This window comes from Carlito syrichta, unplaced genomic scaffold (assembly GCF_000164805.1).
Source record: "Carlito syrichta isolate Samal-C Ts95f unplaced genomic scaffold, Tarsius_syrichta-2.0.1 Scaffold307711, whole genome shotgun sequence".
Taxonomy (NCBI): domain Eukaryota; kingdom Metazoa; phylum Chordata; class Mammalia; order Primates; family Tarsiidae; genus Carlito; species Carlito syrichta.
The window spans coordinates 5995-27221 of record NW_007251807.1 but is presented as its reverse complement, the minus strand read 5'-3'; the positions used below and the strand labels follow the sequence as shown (position 1 = coordinate 27221).

At 47.6% G+C, this 21227-nt stretch overlaps 1 protein-coding gene across 1 annotated transcript in view; it reads right to left on the bottom strand.

Moving 5' to 3' along the window:
- PCNT (pericentrin) overlaps nt 1-14185 on the bottom strand; it is a 104332-nt gene extending 90147 nt beyond the window's left edge. The window contains exons 1-9 of the mRNA XM_008064573.1: nt 14105-14185; nt 12913-13168; nt 10041-10096; nt 8313-8487; nt 7643-7779; nt 6110-6221; nt 3770-4013; nt 3259-3346; nt 1568-1739 (exon numbers count right to left, since the gene is read on the bottom strand). Of these exons, the coding sequence (XP_008062764.1) occupies nt 1568-1739; nt 3259-3346; nt 3770-4013; nt 6110-6221; nt 7643-7779; nt 8313-8487; nt 10041-10096; nt 12913-13120 (1192 nt within the window). The 5' untranslated portion in view covers nt 13121-13168; nt 14105-14185. The remainder of the gene's footprint in view (nt 1-1567; nt 1740-3258; nt 3347-3769; nt 4014-6109; nt 6222-7642; nt 7780-8312; nt 8488-10040; nt 10097-12912; nt 13169-14104) is intronic.
- Between the last annotated feature and the right edge of the window lie 7042 nt (nt 14186-21227).

Here is a 21227-nt window from a genome sequence, read left to right as displayed (position 1 = left end):
GGGCTCAGGCAATCCACTCACCTCAGCCTCCCAAGGCACAGGATTAAAGGCTGAGCCACCGAGCCCGGCTAACATTCTGGATTTTAAAGTGTTAGGCTAACTCAGGAGTGGAAGTGGGCACAGCTCTCCCAAGTATCCCTCTGGGGGACACACCCCATACTGCCCTGGCATAGCCCTATCTGAGTGACAGGAATGCCCCCAGATCTGCACAGCAGCCACTCAGTCCCCCATGCTGCTCTTTCAAGTCCCTCCACTAATGCCCTGGGTGAGCCATGGGTGGACATGTGTCACTCAGGTCTGCAAGGCACTGGAACAAGGACCAAGCCTGAGGTCAGATACCCACCAGAGTTCACATCCCTGCCCTTGTGCTGGGCACACTACTACCCCCCACTTCTGCAGAAGAGGATAAGAAAAGCACAAGTCCTAAAACAGAGTCAAGACACAGGGAGAAGACACCCAGAGACCATTCCAGCATCAGCAGGATTCAAGGATGACATGCGTTGTGGGGTGGCTATGAGTGTCTCTGGTACAGAAAGGACAAAAATAGGGAACAGGCTGGGCATGGTGGATCACATCTGTAAACCCAGCACTTCGGGAGGCTGAGGCAAGAGGATTGCCTGAGCCTAGTCTGGGCAACTTGGCGAGACCTCATCTCTACAATAAATCAAAAAAAATTAGCTGGGCATGTGGCACATGCCTGTGGTTCCAGTTACTAGGAAGGCTAAGGTAGAAGGATCACCTGAACCCAGCAGGTTGAGGCTGCAGTGGCCGTGAGCTCCAGCCTGAGTGACAGAGTAAGACTGACTCAAAAAAAAAAAAGAAGGTTGGGGGAATAGAAGATTCTCACACCTGCTGCATGCTGACCCCTCAACTCTTAGGTGAGACTCAAGACACAGCACCCAGTGTAAAGCCTGATCCACGTGCCTTCCAGGCAGGACCCACAACCCCAGCCTCCTCTCCTCTACCACGGAGACAAATGGAGCCCCAGGTCTGCACTGAGCTGGAGCAGCGAGTATCTGGCAGCACTGCAGCCCCACCATCACATTTCATACCAGTTGCCAGAGACTGCCTGCCTCTCTTCCGGAATCTGTGAAAGTGGCCACTATCTGGTCCAATTGGGATGGGGACTCTGAGATGTCCATAGGTTCTCTATCTTACCACTTGATGACCAGTCCATAGTCCATCCCCTGTGCCCTGCCTGGGCGTCCCACAGCCTTGGTCTGACCACATGAGCCGCCAGAGCCCCACCTGCCCTGGGCCTGCTAAGAGATGAACAGGATCCTGGAAAAGTCTTCTGCAGGCCCACCTGACACATGTCCTCCCTGCAGAGGGTGAGTGGTCACCCCCGTCCAGGAATCCCAGTGATCCCAGGGCAGGCGGCCACCCAGGTCAGACCCACACCATAGAGGAGCCGGTCCAGGACATGTGCTCCTGCCCAGGCAGTGGTCCTGCCCCTGATGCCAAACCCACTGTCAGGACACCCTCTGGCAGCATAAGAGGTAAAGAGTATCCAGGTGGAATCGCGAGCCCTGGCCTCTCCCAGAGCATCTGTCAGGCCCAGGCTCACCTTGGCTGTGCTCCTCTGAGGGCTCCAGATGCTGGTCCTGCCCCAACACCGCAGTCTCCGTGAGGAATCTGTTCAAGATGTGCCCCTCATGCTGGACAGAGAGGGGAGACTCCAATGCTTCAAACTCAGGCCTGTGATCTTCTAACTCCATCTGAAAATGTGTCAGGGTCTCCTGTGGAAAAACCACCCAAGATAAAGGCATTAAAGAGCCTAGTTTCCTTGTTTGCAGTTACTACCCCCAAAAGTGCTTCCTCCATGTGCAAAAAAGACACAAAATCTCACCAGTTTCACAAGACCATACACTCTAGCCATGAGAAGCCCCAGCCACAGGTGCACTCACGCCATCTCTCTCTGCTACCATCACCTCTCTTCCAAGCCAGCCTTGAGAACTCATGAGAATGGTGGCTGCATCCTGAGGAGTGGTGCCATAGCATAAGCAGACTACTCGCCTGTTCTCTCATCAAGGTCACTGGCAGCCACCTGACCACTGGTCCAGCATGGGGCGTGTGCCCTCTCATGCCTCTGCAGCACCTGACATACATCCTTCACTGGTTTCACTCTTGGCCTCTGCTGTTGGTTCACTCCCCTAGGTGGTCTCCCACACTTTGTCACACATCTCAAGCCTGAACTCTCTTCTCAATGCCAGCTTCCTGTGAGTGCTGCCCACTAACAAGTGTGTCCACATCACACCTACACCCATGCAGGGAACTGGCTTCCATAGGCCCCAGGAGGTAATGCAGGGACGCCTGGCAGGCTGCTCTGGCAACATGACCAAAGCCTCAATGGCTGCACCACAGGTTGCTCCTGCCAGGCCCCTTCCCTCGCTCTCCCACTCCCAGGGTCAGGCCTGCTCCACAGATGGCCCCGACCACCTTCTCCAGTCACTTTCTTCTCTCCTTCTGTGGCATTTGTCCCATAATCTCTTGTGTGTTGGATTCTGTTTTAGGGCCTGTGAAGGGCCCAGCTGCTGCCTGACACATGGCTTCCAGCAGGCTGAGGTCTCAGCCTGGGGGATCCTGCTCTGGTGTAAGATGTCCTGGCCACCTCCCTTAGATGCCCATGGGATCTCCTCTGGTTCCACCATGCTATGAGGTACACAGACCTGCTACTGCGACTCCTCTCCTCCTTCCTATGCATGGTCCTTCCTCCCTCTGTACAGCCCCCTAGAGCCTGACACATTGGGCTTGCTCCACAGTCACATACCCCAGTGGGTCCTGTGCTGGCAGCACAGATTCAGAACATTCCATCATCCCAGGAAGTTCTGTTTGCACAGTACTGTTCCACAGAGGTTAAAAATGACGTAAACCATACCAAGGGAACAATTTGAGGAAGAAGAAACACAAAAGTCAATGAAAAGATGTTTGACACATGACACAAACACAAATCCACACCCTTCAAAATGACAGAAAGTCAAGTTTGACAAACATGCAGTATGAACTACAGGGAAAAGGTCTCTCTTTAGAGTGTTGTAGGGCTGAGGGAAGAACTCTGGCTTCCCTGGTCACTTGTCCCTCCCTGATCAATAATAAATAAAGAGGCAGATCGTGGTGCAGCAGCACACAAGATGTGAAAGAAGTCATCCTTTACTTGACATATCTGGGAACGGTAGAAATTCAGATTATATAATGGGACAGATACCCATCCCTAAATTAAAGAATCAAGGAACTCAACCTCAGTGACTGGCCTATTACCTTATGTTGCTCAAGGTGAAGGTTAAGTTGATCAAGGTCGTCTTTTCTTTCTTTTTCAGATGTCTCTTCTAAACATACACAGGAAGAACTAAGAGAGAAAACATGTTTTATAACTTTACACATGCCCTTTCCCTGTGTGCTCTGCTCTGTCTCTAGGACTGACCCTACAGACAGGAGGCCTTTTCTTGTGCTTCCACACTGAGTACAGTGATGCCCAGGGATAGGAGACCACCGCATCCACACTCAGCCCCACAGGAGAGCCAGACTTGCAGGCAGCGCACCCACTAGCCACCTGCATGGCAGTCACACATGGTTGACTCACAGAGATGTGCAGGCCAGAGACTCAGGTTCCAGTGATAGCACCATCTTGAGTCTCAATCATAAAATGTGTTTCTAAAACAAAAGGTGTTGGTCTCCACTGGCATGAAATTACAAACAAAACTAGATATGAATTCAGAACAAGATTCCTGTATTTTAGGAACATATTTAAGATAAAAACTGCTTTATTTACCTGATGTCCACAGATTCCAGAAAAGAATCTTCCTTCACCTCCTGCAACCGTTGTTGTAATAGAGTCAGGTCTTCTTGGTAAGTTTTTTCAGCATCTTTTAATTTCTTTTCAAAATAAATCCTCAACTGTTCCAATTCAGACTCGTGTTGGGCTTTTTCTTGCTGCTGCTGCTGTTCAAAATCTCGCTTGAGGTGTTCCAATTCCTCTACGTGAGATGTCCGAACCAGGAGCTGCTCGTGTAACTCTGTAATAGGATGAAATTATGCAGTTGTCTTAAAATGAGACACTTACAAAAAGCAGGAGACACGTAAGACCCTGTGGTGTGGGAACAGAATTCTGAAAAGGGCCCCAACTCCAGAACCTGAGAATGTGACAAGGGTCTGCTCCTGCACAGGGCTTAACATCCACAGCCCCGTAAAAAGCGGGGCTATCTTTAGTGGTACTACAGCCACAGAATGTAGGAGCAGGAACAGCCCTTGAGGTGGCAGGGGTAGCTCTAAGAGCTAAGACACAGCCAGCAAGGAGACAGACACCAGTCATATACCCGGGAGGAACTGGATCCAGTCAGCCTGAAGGAACCTGGAAGCAAGTTCAGGTCAATGTGCGGCCACTAACACCTGAATGTCCTGGGCAGAAAATCCAGTCACTCCTTCTCAGACCCATGAGCTAATAAATGTGTATTGCTTTAGGCCACCAAGTTTGTGATAATTTATTACACAGCAACAGAAAAGCCACATAGACCATAAGAGAACTTGTCCGCATTGCCACTGTGGTCAAGAGAATACAGTCAGATGCTCAGTAGTAATGAACAACTAGTGATGCAGACAGAAGCTGGTCACCAGCCCAGAAACTCCAAATCAAAGTTCTTTGTATGGGCTGGGCTTGGTGGTTCATGCTTATAATTCCAGCATTTTAGGAGGGCAAGATGGGAGGATTGCTTGAGGCCTAATGTTCAAGACCAGCCTGGTCAACATAGCGAGACCCCCATCTCTACCTCAATATAGAAAATTAAAAATTAAAAAAAAAGATAGGCCAGGCTCAGTGGCTCAACTTGTAATCCCAGCACTTCAGCACTTTGGAAGGCCGAGACGAGTGGATTGCCTGAGCCCGCAGGATCGAGACCAGCCAGGGCAACTTGGTGAGACCTCGTCTCTACAATAAATAAAAAATTAGCTGGGCGTGGTAATGCACACCTGTAGTTCCAGCTACTTGGAAGGCTGGGGTGGAAGGATCACCGGAGTCCAGCAGGTCGATGCTGGGGTGGCCATAAGCATGCCACTGCACTCCAGGATGGGCAATGGAGTGAGAGACTCCAACTCAAAAAAAAAGACAAAGTTCTCTGTAAAGTCCCAAGGCAGGATGAAGACCTGCTGTGGAATGTGCTAGAGTTAGAGCCTGTATAAAGGAAACTGTGCCTGTAACCCTTCCAGCTTCTCTATTTTCCTCAAGGTAAAGACAAACAGACAAGCCCCGGATACAACGAGGCGAGGCCAGACCTCATTTGTCCCACTATGAGAGAAGGCAACGCCCAGGCAGCGTTGGTTCTGATCCAATCTCACCACTGCTTCTTGCTCCATACCATATTCACCCACAGGAGGGTTGGAGTCAAAGGACCTATCTGTAGATGAGCATCAGGAAAATGTAGAACAGCTTGTTCTGATCCCTTGTGGCCCTGGACACTGATAGCCTGAATGGGCTCAGCCAGCCCTGTCTGCAGGCACAAGTGGCTCTGCAGGCCCTCAAGAGTCCATCCTCATCACTCAGCAGAGACCTCTATGACATGAAAGGAAGCATCTGGGCCTCAGGGTCCTCAGAGGAGCCCAGCTGCAAGGAATGGAGCCACCCTCAGCAAGTAGCCATAGTGGCTGGGGCCTGGAGCCTCAGGTATTACCATCCAGAACCAGAGCTGGGGCCAGGGAAGCCTGAGACATCCACCTCAAGGGGAGCACATGGTCACTGGGCAGAATGAGAGCAGCCCTGCCCTATGTCCCCGAACCCAGCCAAGAGTCACATTTCTACTGCACTCAACCTCAGCTTCAAGGAAAACAGAAGCCACTGGAAAGTTTTCTTCCTCTTGTACTCAAAAACATCTCATATTAATGTCAGTTTTAGTCCATAACATTGCTTGACTGACTTGCTTAGGGCAAAACCAGGCTCTCTCCCAAAAACAAACCTCCTCTTCAAACTATACACCTCAATTTTCAGAATGTTAGACTAGTAAACTTACAAAGTTATTTTTTGTGCTTGCTACAATTGTTAAACTCTAGTTTGGGATTTAACAATTAAAAACACACAGCATTAGTTTCTGAGAATCTGAACTTTCCACATAAAGTTCCTCACCACTCAGCTCCTGCCTATTGGTTCTTGTGGAGTCGAGTTGGGACCACAGGCGTCTGATCTCATCCTGTGACTGTGCCTTCAGGTCTTCGTAGGAGGCTTGAAGATTCTCTAGCTGGGAGAAAGCAAATGTCAACATGAGGAACTCATGGAATCAAGCCTCCTGGCTCTGGCAGTGACAGATGTGGGTCTGTGTGGTTATCTGTGTCACTGTGAACACTTCAGGGTCAAAGCTCATATCCCAAAGCTGCAGCCCAGAGAAGACCGGCAGCAGCAGAGAGCAGGAGTACATCATCTGCAAGAGCAGGGCCAAAGCCTATGCCAACTAACAACCCTACAAGGCTGAGCATACAGAGAATGGCAACCCCTGGGTAGGTCTGTCTGTAGCACAACTTTGAGGACCAAGACATCATGGCCAAGCCCTTAGGGAGAAGCACAGGCTTGAGAGCAGAGCCTCCACCGTGCAGTGCTTCTACAGCATCATCACATACATGTGCGCCCACATCTATGAGGTTTCAGCTGTTTGAATCTACCAGGTACAGCACAGGGTCACACATACAATCTACTGAATGGATGTTAGGGACATTCTTATTAGTCCACAGACTCACAAAACAGGGCCATTCTCACTTTTAATATTTTTACAGTAAGGAAACAGGTTCTTCTTACCACTTTGACATCAAGTTTTTCTAGATACATCAACAAGAGTCAACAGAGCAGCACTACACAGCCCAAAGATCTGAATGATGCTGATCTAAGGTCAGTCATTCTTCTTGGGGAAGCAGCCCTCTAGTCTTTCCTGAGTGTGGACGTCAGACCAGAAGGCGTTGCCAGCTCTCTCTCTCCCAGCAGTGAGGGAGAGCCTGGAAAGACCCAGGGAGAGTGGGATGTGGAGTAAGCCCTGGCCTGGCCTCTGTCTGCGGTAGAGAATGTGTGGGTGCCAGAGCCCTGCTGGGAGACACTGTTGGCCCAGGACAGGCTCCCAAAGACCCCGGACTCTGACTACTTCCATCTTCTCCAGTTTACAAATCTCTACACATACCACTATCAGTTCCTGGTTCAGCTTCTGGTTTATTTCCATTTTAATTTTTTGGCCTGATGCTTGAGATGGTCAGGTTTAGTAATAAAAGCACATCAGGCCTCTGATAAGGACCTGGCCACATCTCTTACATTTTGAGATGTGGACTCATCAGAATATCTAACAGCAGAAATTAAACTAAGTTCTTGGTGACCTTTTCTTGTTTACTGGATCATGGGCAGAGAATCTGGTCTTACACTCCTACTGTTTGAAATTGGCATAATTGTCTCAGAGACACTAGTAAAGAATAGACATTTTCTGAGTACAAGATTGAACAACATTATTAAGTCAACCTCACAGACTCTATATCTTGACACTCTGATTTACCAAACACTGACAGTCTCTGTAAATTTAGTACTTAAGTTTTAACAAATAACAGAGAATGAAATAGTCCAACTCTAAAATCTTGCAAAATTTGCCTAATATACCAAGTCATTAAAAGTAAATAAGCCCTTGCCTACCTCTAGCTGTTTGTTCTTTTCCTTTTCTTTAAACTTTAACTCCAAATCTTCTAAATACTGGCAACATTCAGACTGTAGATCTTCACGTAACTTCTTAATGGCTGCTTGATGCTGAGTCTCCAGGTTCTTCAAGGTGACTAGGAAGCAGCACAAAGTTCACTGAGTTTGTGACAAGACAGTGCTTTCTTCCTCAACATTGATCAGCACGTTACTGTCAGTAATGGTGACAGTGCACACAGGGCACTAACACCGACCTAAATTAAGACTCACAAGCCCAATAGCACACCATGGCAGGGCACATGCAGTGAGGGGTACTGTATGCCCCTCACTGCATGTGCCCTGGGGTGTCACCATGGGACATGAAATTTCAGGATATCAAGAGTAAAAAAAAAAAAATCACAAAACTACTGCTATGTTAGCAATTTAGTAACTTAACAAGAAAAAAAAAGTTTGAAACAAAGATCAGGAAGGTGTAAGGACTTTGAAAGGACTGTGACTTATGAGGGTCACAACTGTCATGAATGCATAGCTGTCCTGCATTTAAAAGCAAAAGTGAGAAACGAGAAATGTGTGCTCAGTCACGTGTGGTAAGTACATGCTGTTTCTTCTAGTGCTATACAAAAAAACTCAGTTCCACCTCCAGACAAGCTCATTTTAATCAGATGCTCACATTCAGCCTGGTTTTTGGCTTGATACATCCGCTCTAACTCAGTTTTCTGTTCTGCCAGTTCTTTCTGAAACTGGTTTTGTAAATCCTCCATTTCCGTTTGGTGCTTCGCAGACAATTCTTTGCGCAGACTTTCTAAGCATAAATCTCTTTCAGATTCCCAGTCTTGCTTCAGGGTCTAATTTAAAAGAAAAAGGAAATTAAAGTTAATTGCTGATTACCGATTGTTGGTTATTGATATTGACTGTGGTAAAGAAATGTACATTGTGCCAGGCTCGGTGGCTCAGCCTGTAATCCAGCGCCTTTGAGGCTGAGGTAAGTGAATTGCCTGAGCCCGCGGGTTCGAGACCTGCCTGGGCCGCAAGACCTCATCTCTACAATAAATCAAAAAATCAGCTGGGCGTGATAGCGCATGCCTGTAATTCCGGTTACTTGGAAGGCTGAGGCGGAAGGGTCGCTGGAGCCAAGCAGATCGAGGCTGCGGTGGCCAGGAGCAGCCACTGCACTCCAGTCTGGGCAACAGAGTGAGACTCCAACTCAAAAAAAAAAAAGAAATGTACATTGCACAATCAGAAACCAAGAGTAGGCCTCAGTACCCCCAAACTAACTGTCCTCATAGGAAATAAGCTCTCGATGTCATATTAGTCTACTCCCCAAGTGCTGAAGGACAAAAGCATCCACAAGGAGTATAGCCAGAGAAAAGAACAAGGAACACCCACCCAGAAACAAAGCAGCCTCTGAACACAACATGTGGTTCATAGTCACTCTCAAAGGTTCATAAGTCAGTCTCCCTATGAGACCCTGAGAAGGCCAGGATCGCTAAGCCTGTAATCCCAGCACTTTGGGAGGCCGAGGCAAGTGGATTGCCTGAACCCGTGGGTTTGAGACCAGCCCAGGCAATTTGGCAAGACCTCATCTCTACAATAAATCAAAAAGAAGTTAGCCGGGTGTGGTAGTGCGTGCCTGTAGTTCCAGCTACTTGGAAGGCTGAGGCAGAAGGATCACCAGAGCTCAGCAGGTTGACATCGGGGTGGCCATGAGTATGCCACAGCACTTCAGCCTGGGCAACGGAGTGAGATTCCACCTCCAAAAAAAAAAAAAGACTCTGAGAAAAGAGCCCCACTGCTTAGATTGGGGGTAGGAGCTGAAACACGGCCCTCAGCCTAAACTGACACCCACCCTTGGCCAAGGGTCCAAGAGCAGCCCAGACACCTGGAGCGGCATAGCTGGCAGCTTACCCCTCTTGCCACAGTCCTGGCATTGACTTGGCACCACCACCCATGGTGCCCAGTGACACACCCATCATCTAAATGTGCCCATCCCACCTGAAGCCTCTCCCTGTTAGGTTTTCTCCAAGGCACCCCAGCACCTGTATGCCCTGCAATCACTGAACTACATTCACTTCCTGCTACTGGATACAATTCTAAGAGGACAGAGGCCATGCCCCACAGCACAGCTCCGGCCAGGCCACAGAGGCCACTCAGAACACTAGCGTGGAAGGGTGGACAAACACCTTTATGCTACAGAAGTCAACATAAAACAACAAAACAACTTTCTGACAAATATGAATTGTACAAATGTAAAAATGCAATATCCTTTCAACAAGCACATCCAATAGAGCTGCAATTGAATTTTGTCTGAATCAAGGTGAAGGGTGCTCTCATGGGACATGAGGAGAAAGGAAAAGTGACATATACACAAATTTATATCTTTCTCAGCAATCACAGGTACCTCTATCATCTGGGCGCTTTTCTCCATTTCTGATTGTAACTTGTCCTTCAGCTCAGCTGCAAGACAAACAAAAAGTAGCTCAGACCACTCAAACCTGTTAAAAGACTTGATTATCCAGGAGATGAGGAGGCTCCAGTACACACCAGCTGCTCCACAACCACGCGCCAATGTTCACAGGATGGCGGGACATGTCTGTGATGATGTCTGGTTTACATAAGAAGCTGATGACATCATGCTGTTCAGCCACAAAGGACAACCTGAGAGCGTGTTAAGGTCAGCTCCTGGGCTCCCACCTGTCACTGACCACCTTGAAACCCACTCTAACCTTCTGGCCACAACTCTGGGTCCCCTTATTCGGGTTCCCATGGTGCCAGACTCCACGAGATGCTGGGAATCACAATGGGAGAGACAGTTCTAGGCCCTGATGATGCCCAATCCCAAGAGGGAAGAAGCACAAGAAAAGAGGCTCATGTATCAGCATGGGTGTCAGAAGGGGTAGGTGTGCACAAAGGTGCACGGACCTAAGAGGTGCATGTGCATGTGGGAATCTGAGCAGCAGGCAGATGTAGCTGGAGGACCCAGGAAGGGAGGGTAAGAGGTAAGAGTAGATAAGGCACTGCTATCAGGGCAGCATCACAGGTTGAGGATTAAATTCAAAGAGCAGCCAGGAGCGGTGGTTCACGCCTATAATTCCAGTACTTCAGGAAGCTGAGGATTGCCAAAACCCAGGAGTTCGAGACCAGTCCAGGAATTTGAAACCAACAGGGCAAGACCTCATCTCAAAAATAAAATAAAATAAAATAATTAGCCAAGCATGTTGGTGCACGCCTATAGTCCCAGCTACTCAGGAGGCTGAGGTGGAAGGATTGCCTGGGCCCAGCAGGTTGAGGCTGCAGTAGCCATGATTGTGCCACTGCACTCCAGTCTGGGTAACAGAATGAGACTTTGACTCAATAAATAAATAAATAAATAAATAAATAAATAAATAAATAAAGCCAAAGGGTCAGCAACTCTGATGAGCAATGTGCCCATGTGGGACCAGGAGGCCAAAGAGAAGGCAGGGCTCTGTGGGATGGGATGACACCATCCTGGGAGCACATGCAGAGAAAGCAGCAAAGAAACGGGCAAGAGGCAAATTATGTTCTATATTTGAAAAAAGGAGAAAAATGAAAATAAATATTTGTGTTTGCTTGAAGCTACATGAAGAAACATAGGAAGGCATCACAAGAAACTAAGAAAACTGGTCCCTCAGGGTATAGGAAGAGTGGCAGGTGAGCCCAGGGGCAGAGGGAAGACTTTTCAACACATCCACAGCTGGACACGCTGCTTTTATTTTCAAGTGAAACTCTAAACAGATATGCATTCACACCCAGCAGGAAAACGGAAACCATTAAGGGGCACGGGATTTCTTTTGGGGGTGATAAATGTTCTAAACTTAGGCTTTGGCAAACTCTGTGAATGTACTAAAAGCCACCAAATTAAATGGATGAATTGTACAGTATGTGAATTGTATCAACAAAGCTGTTATTTAAAAAAGATCTCCACAAAAATAGTGACTATTTCAACAAAAAGAGTACCCAAAAGTCATTAAAACTGAAACATAAAGGTAACTGTTAGACAAACAGAGTTCAGTGTAGGCAAATATAAAAAGCTCCCAGGTCAGTTAGGCACGGTGACTCACTTTTGTAATCCCAGCACTTTGGGAGGCAGAGGCGAGAAGGCTGCCTGAGCTCAGGAGTTTAAGACCAACCTGAGCACATGGGGAGACCTCATCTCCACAATAAATTTTTTTTAAAAATTAGCTGGCCTGTAGTTCCAGCTACCTGGCAGGCTGAGGCAGTAGGATCGCATGAGCCCAGCAGGTTGAGGCTCAAGGCTGTGAAGACCATGAGCGTGCCAATGCACTCTACCCTGGATGACAGAGTGCGATTCCAAGCCCCCCCCAAAAAGAAAACTCCCAGGTTAAGCAGCAGATGGCAGCCACCCGCCAGGAGTGGAATGCAGGGTTCTAAGAGTGTTCGAATTGACAAAGAACAGCCAGACAGGCAAAGTCCTGTCAAAGGTACTGATAGAGAAAGTTCCAGAACATGAGTGAGTCACTTTCCAATGAAAGTTTCCAAATTAATGCAAGACCACTGGAAAAGATGGGAGGCAGAGGTAGCAAGGCTAACATGGATAACATGGATAACATGGTTAAAGCAAACACATAGAGCACTGAAAAACAGGGTACGCTACTGTTAACAAGAGAAACAAACAAACGCTCCAAGACCTGGGGATGCTAACGAGAGTCCAGCCACAACAGGGCCTAAGAAACACTCTGAAGGTGGGCTCCAGGCAGCAGACGCTCACCACTGGTGCTACACTCCCCTGTGCACCAAGAGAGGTCTGTGCTCTGCTCTGGCTTGTGAGGAACCCCATAAACAGAAGGCACCACAGGTTGGATTACCTGCCTGTCAAATAACAAAAGCAGGAATTATACTTACAAAAAGGAAAGTTATTTGGAAAACGTCATCCTTTTAAAAGTCACTGTAAAGGTCCAGTTACAACCTGAAAGTATTCTGGCTGTGCTTGGGACGTATGGCCCTCAGCCTATGGGGTACCCGCTTTCCGTCCATGCTGGGGAGTGTATGGCACTCCCTTTCCATCCACACTGAGCCTATGCAGCACCCTACTCCCGTCCACACCTGGAAATGTGCAGCACCCTTTTGCCATACATGCCCAGGAGTGTGTGGCATACCCCTCCTGTCCACACTCTGAGCCTGTGGGGCACCCCCTTCCCGTTCACGCATGGGAATGTGTGGGATCCACTTTCCATTCATGATTATAGCCTGTTCAGCATCCACTTCCCATCCTGCGCAAGCCTGTGCAGTACCTGCTTTCTGTCCACACCTGAGTACCAGCTCCTCCTTCTCCTGAGCGTGCTGCTCCCGAATGAGCTCCAGCTCACTCTGCTGCCTACTCTGCAGCAGGGCCAGCTCCTGGGCATGCCGGCTGTTCAGCATCTCACGCAGCTCTGTCAGGGCCGTCTCCTTCTCCTTCTGGAGGTTGGCCTGTGTCAGCTCCAGCTGCACCGTATGCATGTTGCTCAGGCTCAGGCGCACCGCTTCCAGCTCAAGGTTGTGCACAGTCTGCAGTGGAGAGAAGCATCTCTGAAGAGGGCTGTATTCAGAGCCAGGGCATGTCAGAGACAAAAACGCACAGAATGATAACAAATAAGGAGACAGACAAACATGAAGGAATATTATACAGCCATAAAGAAGGAAAAATCATAGACTTTGCAGCAACTTGGATAGACTTAGAGCTATAATACTGAGTGATCTATTGCAGAAACAAAGAACGATGTATCACTTACTCATAAGCAGACCTTGAACAATTAATCATAACATTATAAGAAAGGGATTGGCAATAGTGGGAAACTGCCAGTGAAAAAGGGGCACACCTCATCAACAAGAGTTCCTGTATAATGAACATTTGTAGGTACCTCACCCTGAATTGTACCCCACATCTTTAAAATAAAAAAATCAAAAGTGAAAAAAAAAGGAGACAGACAAGCAGGACACATACGACAACAGGAGGCACCTCCCCAGAGCAGAGGCAGGACACCAAGGAGGCAGCTACTCTACGAAGCACATGTCCCCTACAGCCCCTCACTTCCCAGGGGCTCAAATGCTCCAGCCTGAGCACTGGTGCCACCCAGACACGCCTTCTACCAGTACCCCTCCCTCGTTGGACCACGGCTCTGCTGGTACTCAGGGTGGAATTGGCAGCTGAAGGAGGAGAACAATTAACCCTGAGGTCAGTGTGTGTCACTCACGTGACCTGCACCTGGTCAGACTCCCTGCCCTTGGATATCCACATATGTTGCCACCACTGGCCCTTGTGACAGTCCCACACACAGAAGTGGGAAATAAAGCAGAGATAGGAGACAGCAGGTCAGCAGTGCCCACCCACCCAGAACCCCGCACCCCAAATCCCAAAACCCATAGCGCCCTGGTGAGGTCACAGAGCACATACCGGGAACATTTGGAGGCTGAGAGCCCACATCCCTGATCCCACTGGCTCACCTGAGTCTGCTGCTGCCGGTCGGCCTCATCTCCATGTCCACTCACTATGTCAGCAATGTCAAATTCACATTCTTGTTCAAGTTCCTGGGGAAGAAAGCAAAGGACATGATCCAGAACTCATAAGGAAACAGGAACTAAGAAATAACTGAGAGGTCAGGCGCTGTGGCTCATGCCTGTAATCCCAGTACTTTGGGAGGCTGAGGCAAGAAGATTGCCAGGGCCTGTGAGTTCAAGACCAGCCTGGGCAACATGGCAAGACCTCATCTCTACAATAAATGAAAAAAAAATTAGCAAGCTGGGCTCAGTGGCTCAGCCTGTAATCCCAGCACTTTGGGAGGCTGAGGTGAACGGATTGCCTTAGCCCACGGGTTTGAGATTAGTCCAGGAAACTTGGTGAAACCTCATTTCTACAATAAATAAAAAATTAGCTGGGCGTGGTAGCAAGCGCCTATAGTTCCAGTTACTTGGAAGACTAAGGCAGAAGGATCGCCAGAGCCCAGCAGGTCAATGCTGGGGTGGCCGTGAGCGTGCCACTGCACTCCAACCTGGGAGACAGAGTGAAATTCCGACTCAAAATAAAAAATAAATAAAGAATTGGGCTCGGTGGCTCAGCCTGTAATCCCGTGCCTTTGGGAGGCTGAGGTGAGTGGATTGCCTGAGCCTGCGGGTTCGAGACCCGCCTGGGGAACTTGGCGAGACCTCATCTCTACAATAAATCAAAAATTAGCCAGGCAGGGTAGTGCGCGGGTTTGAGATTAGTCCAGGAAACTTGGTGAAACTTCATTTCTACAATAAATAAAAAATTAGCTGGGCGTGGTAGCAAGCGCCTACAGTTCCAGCTATTTGGAAGGCTGAGGCGGAAGGATCGCCAGAGCCCAGCGGGTCGAGGCTGCGGTGGCCGGGAGCGGCCACTGCACTCCAGTCTGGGTGACAGAGTGAGACTCCAACTCAAAAAATAAACAAACAAATAAATAAAATAAAGATATGCCATAAGGAACTGAAAATGTATGTTCTTACAAAAATGCATACACAAACACACATAGCAGCCTCATTCACAACAGTCAAAAAGTGGAAGCAATCCAAATGTCCATTGATGGGTGAATGGATAAAGAAAACGTGGTCTATTCATACAACAGAACACTATTCAGCCATGAAAAGAAAGCAGTGGCATAGACTGCAATATGGATCACCTCTGAAGGCATGATGCTCAGCAAGAGAAGTCAGACACAGAAGGCCATGTGCACTGTGTGGCTCCATTTATAGGAAATGTCTAGAACAGGCAAATGCACAGAAAGAGTAGACTGGAAACTGCCAGAGGCTGAGGCAAGGAGAAAAAGGAATTGACTGCCAGGTTCCTTCTGATGATGAAAATGTTTGCAACTAGCAGAGGCAGTGGTCATGCCACAATGTGCTGAACGCCAATGACACACACACTTTAAAATGGTGAATTTTGCCAGGCACAGTGGCTCATGCTTGTAATCCCAGCACTTTGGGAGGCGGAGGCAAGAGGGTTGCCTGAGCCCATGGGTTTAAGACCAGCCTAGGCAATGTGGCAAGACTTCGTCTCTATAATAAATCAAAAAATTGGCCAGGCTTGGTGGTGCATGCCTGTAGTTCCACAAGGTTGAAGCAGAAGGATCGTCTGAACCCAGCAGATCAAAACTGAGGTGACCGTAAGCGTGCCACTACACTCCAGCCTGGGTGACAGAGTGAGACTCTGACTCAAAAAAACCAAGAAAACAAAAAAACAAAACAACTGGTGAATCTTACATTAAATGAATTATATATATCATTTTAAAAATAGTAATTGTGGAATAATACTCAAGCTAGTTGAGTGGTTTAGTGTAAAGTTAAAGCTCCAGCAATAGAAGCTGCAGATTCCACCCATCCCAGCGTACTGACACGGGGGAACACACAATCTGTGATCAGGAAAGGAGACATGGCCCTACTAAGGGAGAAATGTACGGGAACATCTGGAAAAGGTGGGGCTGTTGAGAGCTAAATCAGCCTGGAGATGCACACTTTAACAATCATCGTGTGGCCACTAAATCGGCAAAAGTTAGCAGAATATCACTAAACCTCCACATCATGGAGGCCACAGGAAGCCAATGAGCCCAAACACTGCCAAGGATGGAAATAAGTTGGTTCAACTTTGTTCTCACCACTTATTTTGACAACAGACATCGAGAGCTGTAGAAACCTTCCTCTATCTTCACATTCCCCCTCTAGGAATGTTTCCAGCAGCAGTGACCCCAGGGGAAGGAAAGCTGTGGGCTGCATCTCAGTGTACACCCCTAGCAGACTTCCGCCTTCGTCCCCCTGCAGATACCCTCAACCACCTCTCAGAACTTCCTTCTGCCCAAGGGAGCAGCACTGCCCCCAGCTTACCCCACTTGGCAGCCAGACCCCTCTTTGGAGCCCCAGATAACTCAATTGCTTACAAAGCACTTCAGACTCAAAATGACTGAAACTGAACTCAATTTTCCTGCCCAAAATGGGAGACTTGGCTGGGTGTAGGGAGATCGGGGGGGGGGGTCTAGATGCGGTCATGAAGACCAGAAAGGCCCCAGAGGACCTAGACAGATGGCAGCATGGTATGCTCCAGAGGCTAGCGTTGCATAGTGACTTATCCCCAGGGTGCTGGCAGCACCAGTGTGACCAGATCTGCAGACGTCAGGGCATCTCCAATGTTCTTCTCTGCCTCTAACTGGCACCCACAAACCAACACAGTCCTGTCTTCCTCCCCTCACAGCAACCCCACAGCCACGTCAGGCATCTATCCACTACCACCAAGGTCACTCAATCTCATGTGATCTTGCCAAACTCTGGAAGGAATAAGCATCCTGGGGCACCCTGGGACTAAGTCAAACACAGCATGGTCCCAGTGGTACTAGTTGCACGCCAATGGCTACTCCTGGACAGCCATGCGGCCAGTTCTGTAGAGTTCCTGTGGGGGACCTTTCAGCCTCTGTGACCACATCAAGCCCCCATCTGCAGCAGAGGCTCAGCTGCCCTCACACACGTGTCCATGGTAGTGCCCCGCCTTACTAGGAACTTGGTGAGTGTCTCAAGGCCCAGCACAACCTGGCACACGTGGGACATCAGTACTATCCACGAGAACAGGCACAATCTATGATGATGTGTTCATCATCCTGTTCATCTATCTACTGTGGCAGCAAGTTGGAAACAAACTGTCCAAAACAGGGAGTGTTATCAGTCAATTAAGAATCATTACAAGACTGGGAGCAGTGGCTCACACCTATAATCCCAGCACTTTGGGACACCAGGGTGAGAGGATTACCTGAGCCCATGGATTCGAACGAGCCTGGGCAACTTGGTGAGACCTCATCTCTACAATAAGTCAAAAAATTAGCCAGGCATGGTGGCGCATGCTTGTAGTTCCAGCTACTTGGAAGGTTGAGGCTGAAGGATCACCAGCAGGTCAAGGATGCAGTGGCCGTGAGCATGTCAATGCACTCCAGCCTGAGCAGCAGGGTAAGAACTCCAACTCAAAACAAAAAACGAATCATTATATAGTAAAAACATGGAACCAACCATGCTGCCCATAGAAGCTGGGCTGGATTTTTAAAAGGTGGTACATATACACAATGAAATATTATGCAACCATAAAGAAGGACAAACATATGGACCTTGCAGCAACTTGGATGAATTTAAAGTCTATCATACTCAGTGATCTATTGCAGAAACAAACAACAGAGTACAATATGTTCTCACTCATAAGCAGACCTTGAACAATTATCATAATACTATAAAAAAAGGGATTGGCAGTAGTGGGAAACTGCCAGGGAAGGGGAGGTGGGATTGGCAGTTGAAGGAAACTGCTGGGAGTGGGGGATACAAACAAGGGTACCTGCATAATGAACATTTGTATACCTAACCCTGAACTGTATCCCACATCTTTAAAATAAAAAATTTAAAAGTTAATAAAAAGAATCATTATAGATCCTTTTCCAAATCAAGTATTTTTCTCTTAATGGAAAAAGGCAACACAGGAAGGTCATTTTATTTTTTATTTTTTTAGATTAGAAAATATAGTTTATTTAAAGGAAACTATAGAGAGAAAAAGAAGATTCACCTCCCCAAGGTGGGGGAGGGGGCCAAAGCCAGACAGCGTGGCAACAGCCATAGCTCAAAGAGTACATGGCCACACCAGAGTCTAGCAAGGCAATGGCCTAGAAGATAATTTTAAACTAAAGCACGCTCTTAAAACCTCTCAAATTGCTGGATAAAACAATATAAATGAATTGAATTGCTTTTAAGAGAGGGACCTCTCCATACACCAAAAAGGGCAGACTTGAAACTTGAGCTCTGGGGAACTGGGAGAAGCCAGAGCAGCACAGGGGGCAGCCTAACAAGTCCCAAGTCAGGAGGCTCCCTCTGAGCTTTGCCAGGACAGAAGGGATGAAGCACATGTGTGGCCTACAGGCATAGCAGAGAAGGTCAAGGAAGCTAGCTGTCTTCAGACAGGGTGGGGGTAAGGAGTGGGTCAGGGTAACCTCTTCTGTGACGTCAAAGTGAGGCCTGACATTTTTTTTAATTTATGCACACCAGGGGTGTAGAAATCTCCATGCAAAGAAGCAGATTTTAAAATATGTCTAGGGTAAGAAATACCTCTAGAACATTGATAAGACACAAACGTAGCACCCATCTGGAGGGGGCCCCATGAGCTAGAACACAGATACTCTCACAATAACCACATAAACACTTAACTAGAACAGCATACATAACACACTATACCAAGATAGAGCAGACACATGGCAAACAGGAAACATTCAAGGGACAAAAAAAGACCTTAAGAAATGGCACCCATAGCAAGTCCTCATACAGAATACAGCCCAAAACAATAAAAATGATCTCAAATAATCCCAAGCTACATATTCAATTTAAAGTGAATGAAGTGGCCATACTTCTAAATACTAGCCCAAGTAGAGACCAATTAACTCATAAAAAATAAAATACAAACATGCTTAAAATAAAAGAAGTTTGAAAATACCTCTCAGAAACAAGAAATTTGAGAATGACATGACCTATTTTAAAGGATTCAGATAGAATGTCTTGAAATAAAAACAGCAAAGAGGCCGGGCTCGGTGGCTCAGCCTGTAATCCCAGCACTTTGGGAGGCTGAGGTGAGTGGATTGCCTGAGCCCACAGGCTCGAGACCCACCTGGGCAACTTGACGAGACCTCATCTCTACAATAAATCAAAAATTAGCCGGGCATGGTAGCGCGCGCCTATAGTTCCAGCTACTTGTAAGACTGAGGCAGAAGGATCGCTGGAGCCCAGCAAGTCGAGGCTGCGGTGGCCGGAAGCGGCCACTGCACTCCAGTCTGGGCAACAGAGTGAGACTCCAACTCAAAAAAAAAAAAGAATTCAATGCTATGCTTTTACCAGACAAGACATATCTCTAAAACATAAGAAAACAAAGATGTTGAAAAGTAAACGATAAAGACCAGCATTTCATTTGATCCATTTACACAACATTCTATAGTCATAAGAGTCAGGATGGCGTTGACTTAAGGAGTGGGGTGGAAGGGGCAGCGGGGCTCATGAAAAGGTTCCAGGACCAGCACTGTTCTGTTTCCTGACCTGCAGAGGGATGTTACTGCGTACTCATTTGTTAGGTTGTATTTCTATGTACTTTTCCATATGCATGCTATTAAGTCAGTTTAAAACACATATAAAAAAATATATTTAAAGGAGAGTTTTATGGTCCCACAGGAGACCATTCTTCCATGCCCTGCCAATAATGCAGGCTGAAAACAAACTTGCCCAAAGCAGTATGAACGGAGTCTAGCTATAGTCAAATGTCTAAAATGTAGGTTTTTAACACAACACTTTAAAACTAGTCAATTCCATATCTAATACATTTTCTTCCAAATGCTAACAAACACTATATCCATAAAAGTAATCAGCTTGGGCCAAGCATGGTGGTTCACGCCTGTAATCTCAGCACTTTGGAAGGCTGAAGCAAGAAACCCAGGGTTCGAGAATAGCCCGGGCAACTTGGTGAGACCTTGTCTCTACAATAAATCAAAAAAATTACCCAGGCATGGTGGCATTTACCTGTAGTTCCAGTTACATGGAAGGCTGAGGTAGAAGGATTGCCTGAGCACAGCAGGTTGAGGCTGTGAGCCATGACTGTGCCACTGCACTCCAGCCTGGGCAACAGAGTGAGACTTCGGCAATTAAAAAAAAAAAAAAAAAAAAGCAATCAAGTCAACATGTGGAATTCATCCTACCAGGCATGAGGCAGAAACCAGAGACATAAAGACTGCCCACAGCCCTCCCTGTCCTCCAGGGCTCTCTCAGCTAGCACAAGATTTCCACATTCACATGACTGATTACGTGAGAAATGAGGTACCAGGCCCAAGAAACACGCTGAATAACTAGGTCAAAAGGGCAACTAGAATAAAAGAAATTCATTTGATTCTCAGATTTATGAAATGTGACCTCTCTTCAATATCCCAAGAAAAAAAGAAGGAAGTCACAGGGAAAGCAGATTTGGGCTGAACTAGAAGGATCTGGAGAGAGGCCTTCTACGCACTGGCAATACTGAGAAAGCGCAGGCCGTGGCACTGGGTTCTTCAGGGCACGCCTCCACCTCCAGCTCCCTATGCTTCCAGTCTCCACTTTTAAAGAGAGAAGCGCGGCCGGGCTTGGTGGCTCAGCCTGTAATCCCGCGCCTTGGGAGGCCGAGGTGAGTGAATTGCCTGAGCCCGTGGGTTAGAGACCCGCCTGGGCAACTTGGCAAGACCTCATCTCTACAATAAATAAATAAATAAATAAATAAATAAATAAATAAATAAATAAATAAATAAATAAAATTAGCCCGACGTGCGCGCACGCCTGTAGTTCCAGCTACTTGGAAGTCTGAGGCAGAAGGATCGCCAGAGCCCAGCGGGTCAAGGCTGCGGTGGCCAGGAGCGTGCCAGCGCCCTCCAGCCTGGGCGACAGAGTGAGACTCCATCTCAAAAATAAATAAATAAATAAATAAAGAGAGAAGCGCAAGGTCCTCTCTCTGGTTTCAATATCTACCATAACACGGAGAAATCCTTTGACAAAGACTACAGCCTAACAGAAAACATGCAGGAAGAACACTTTT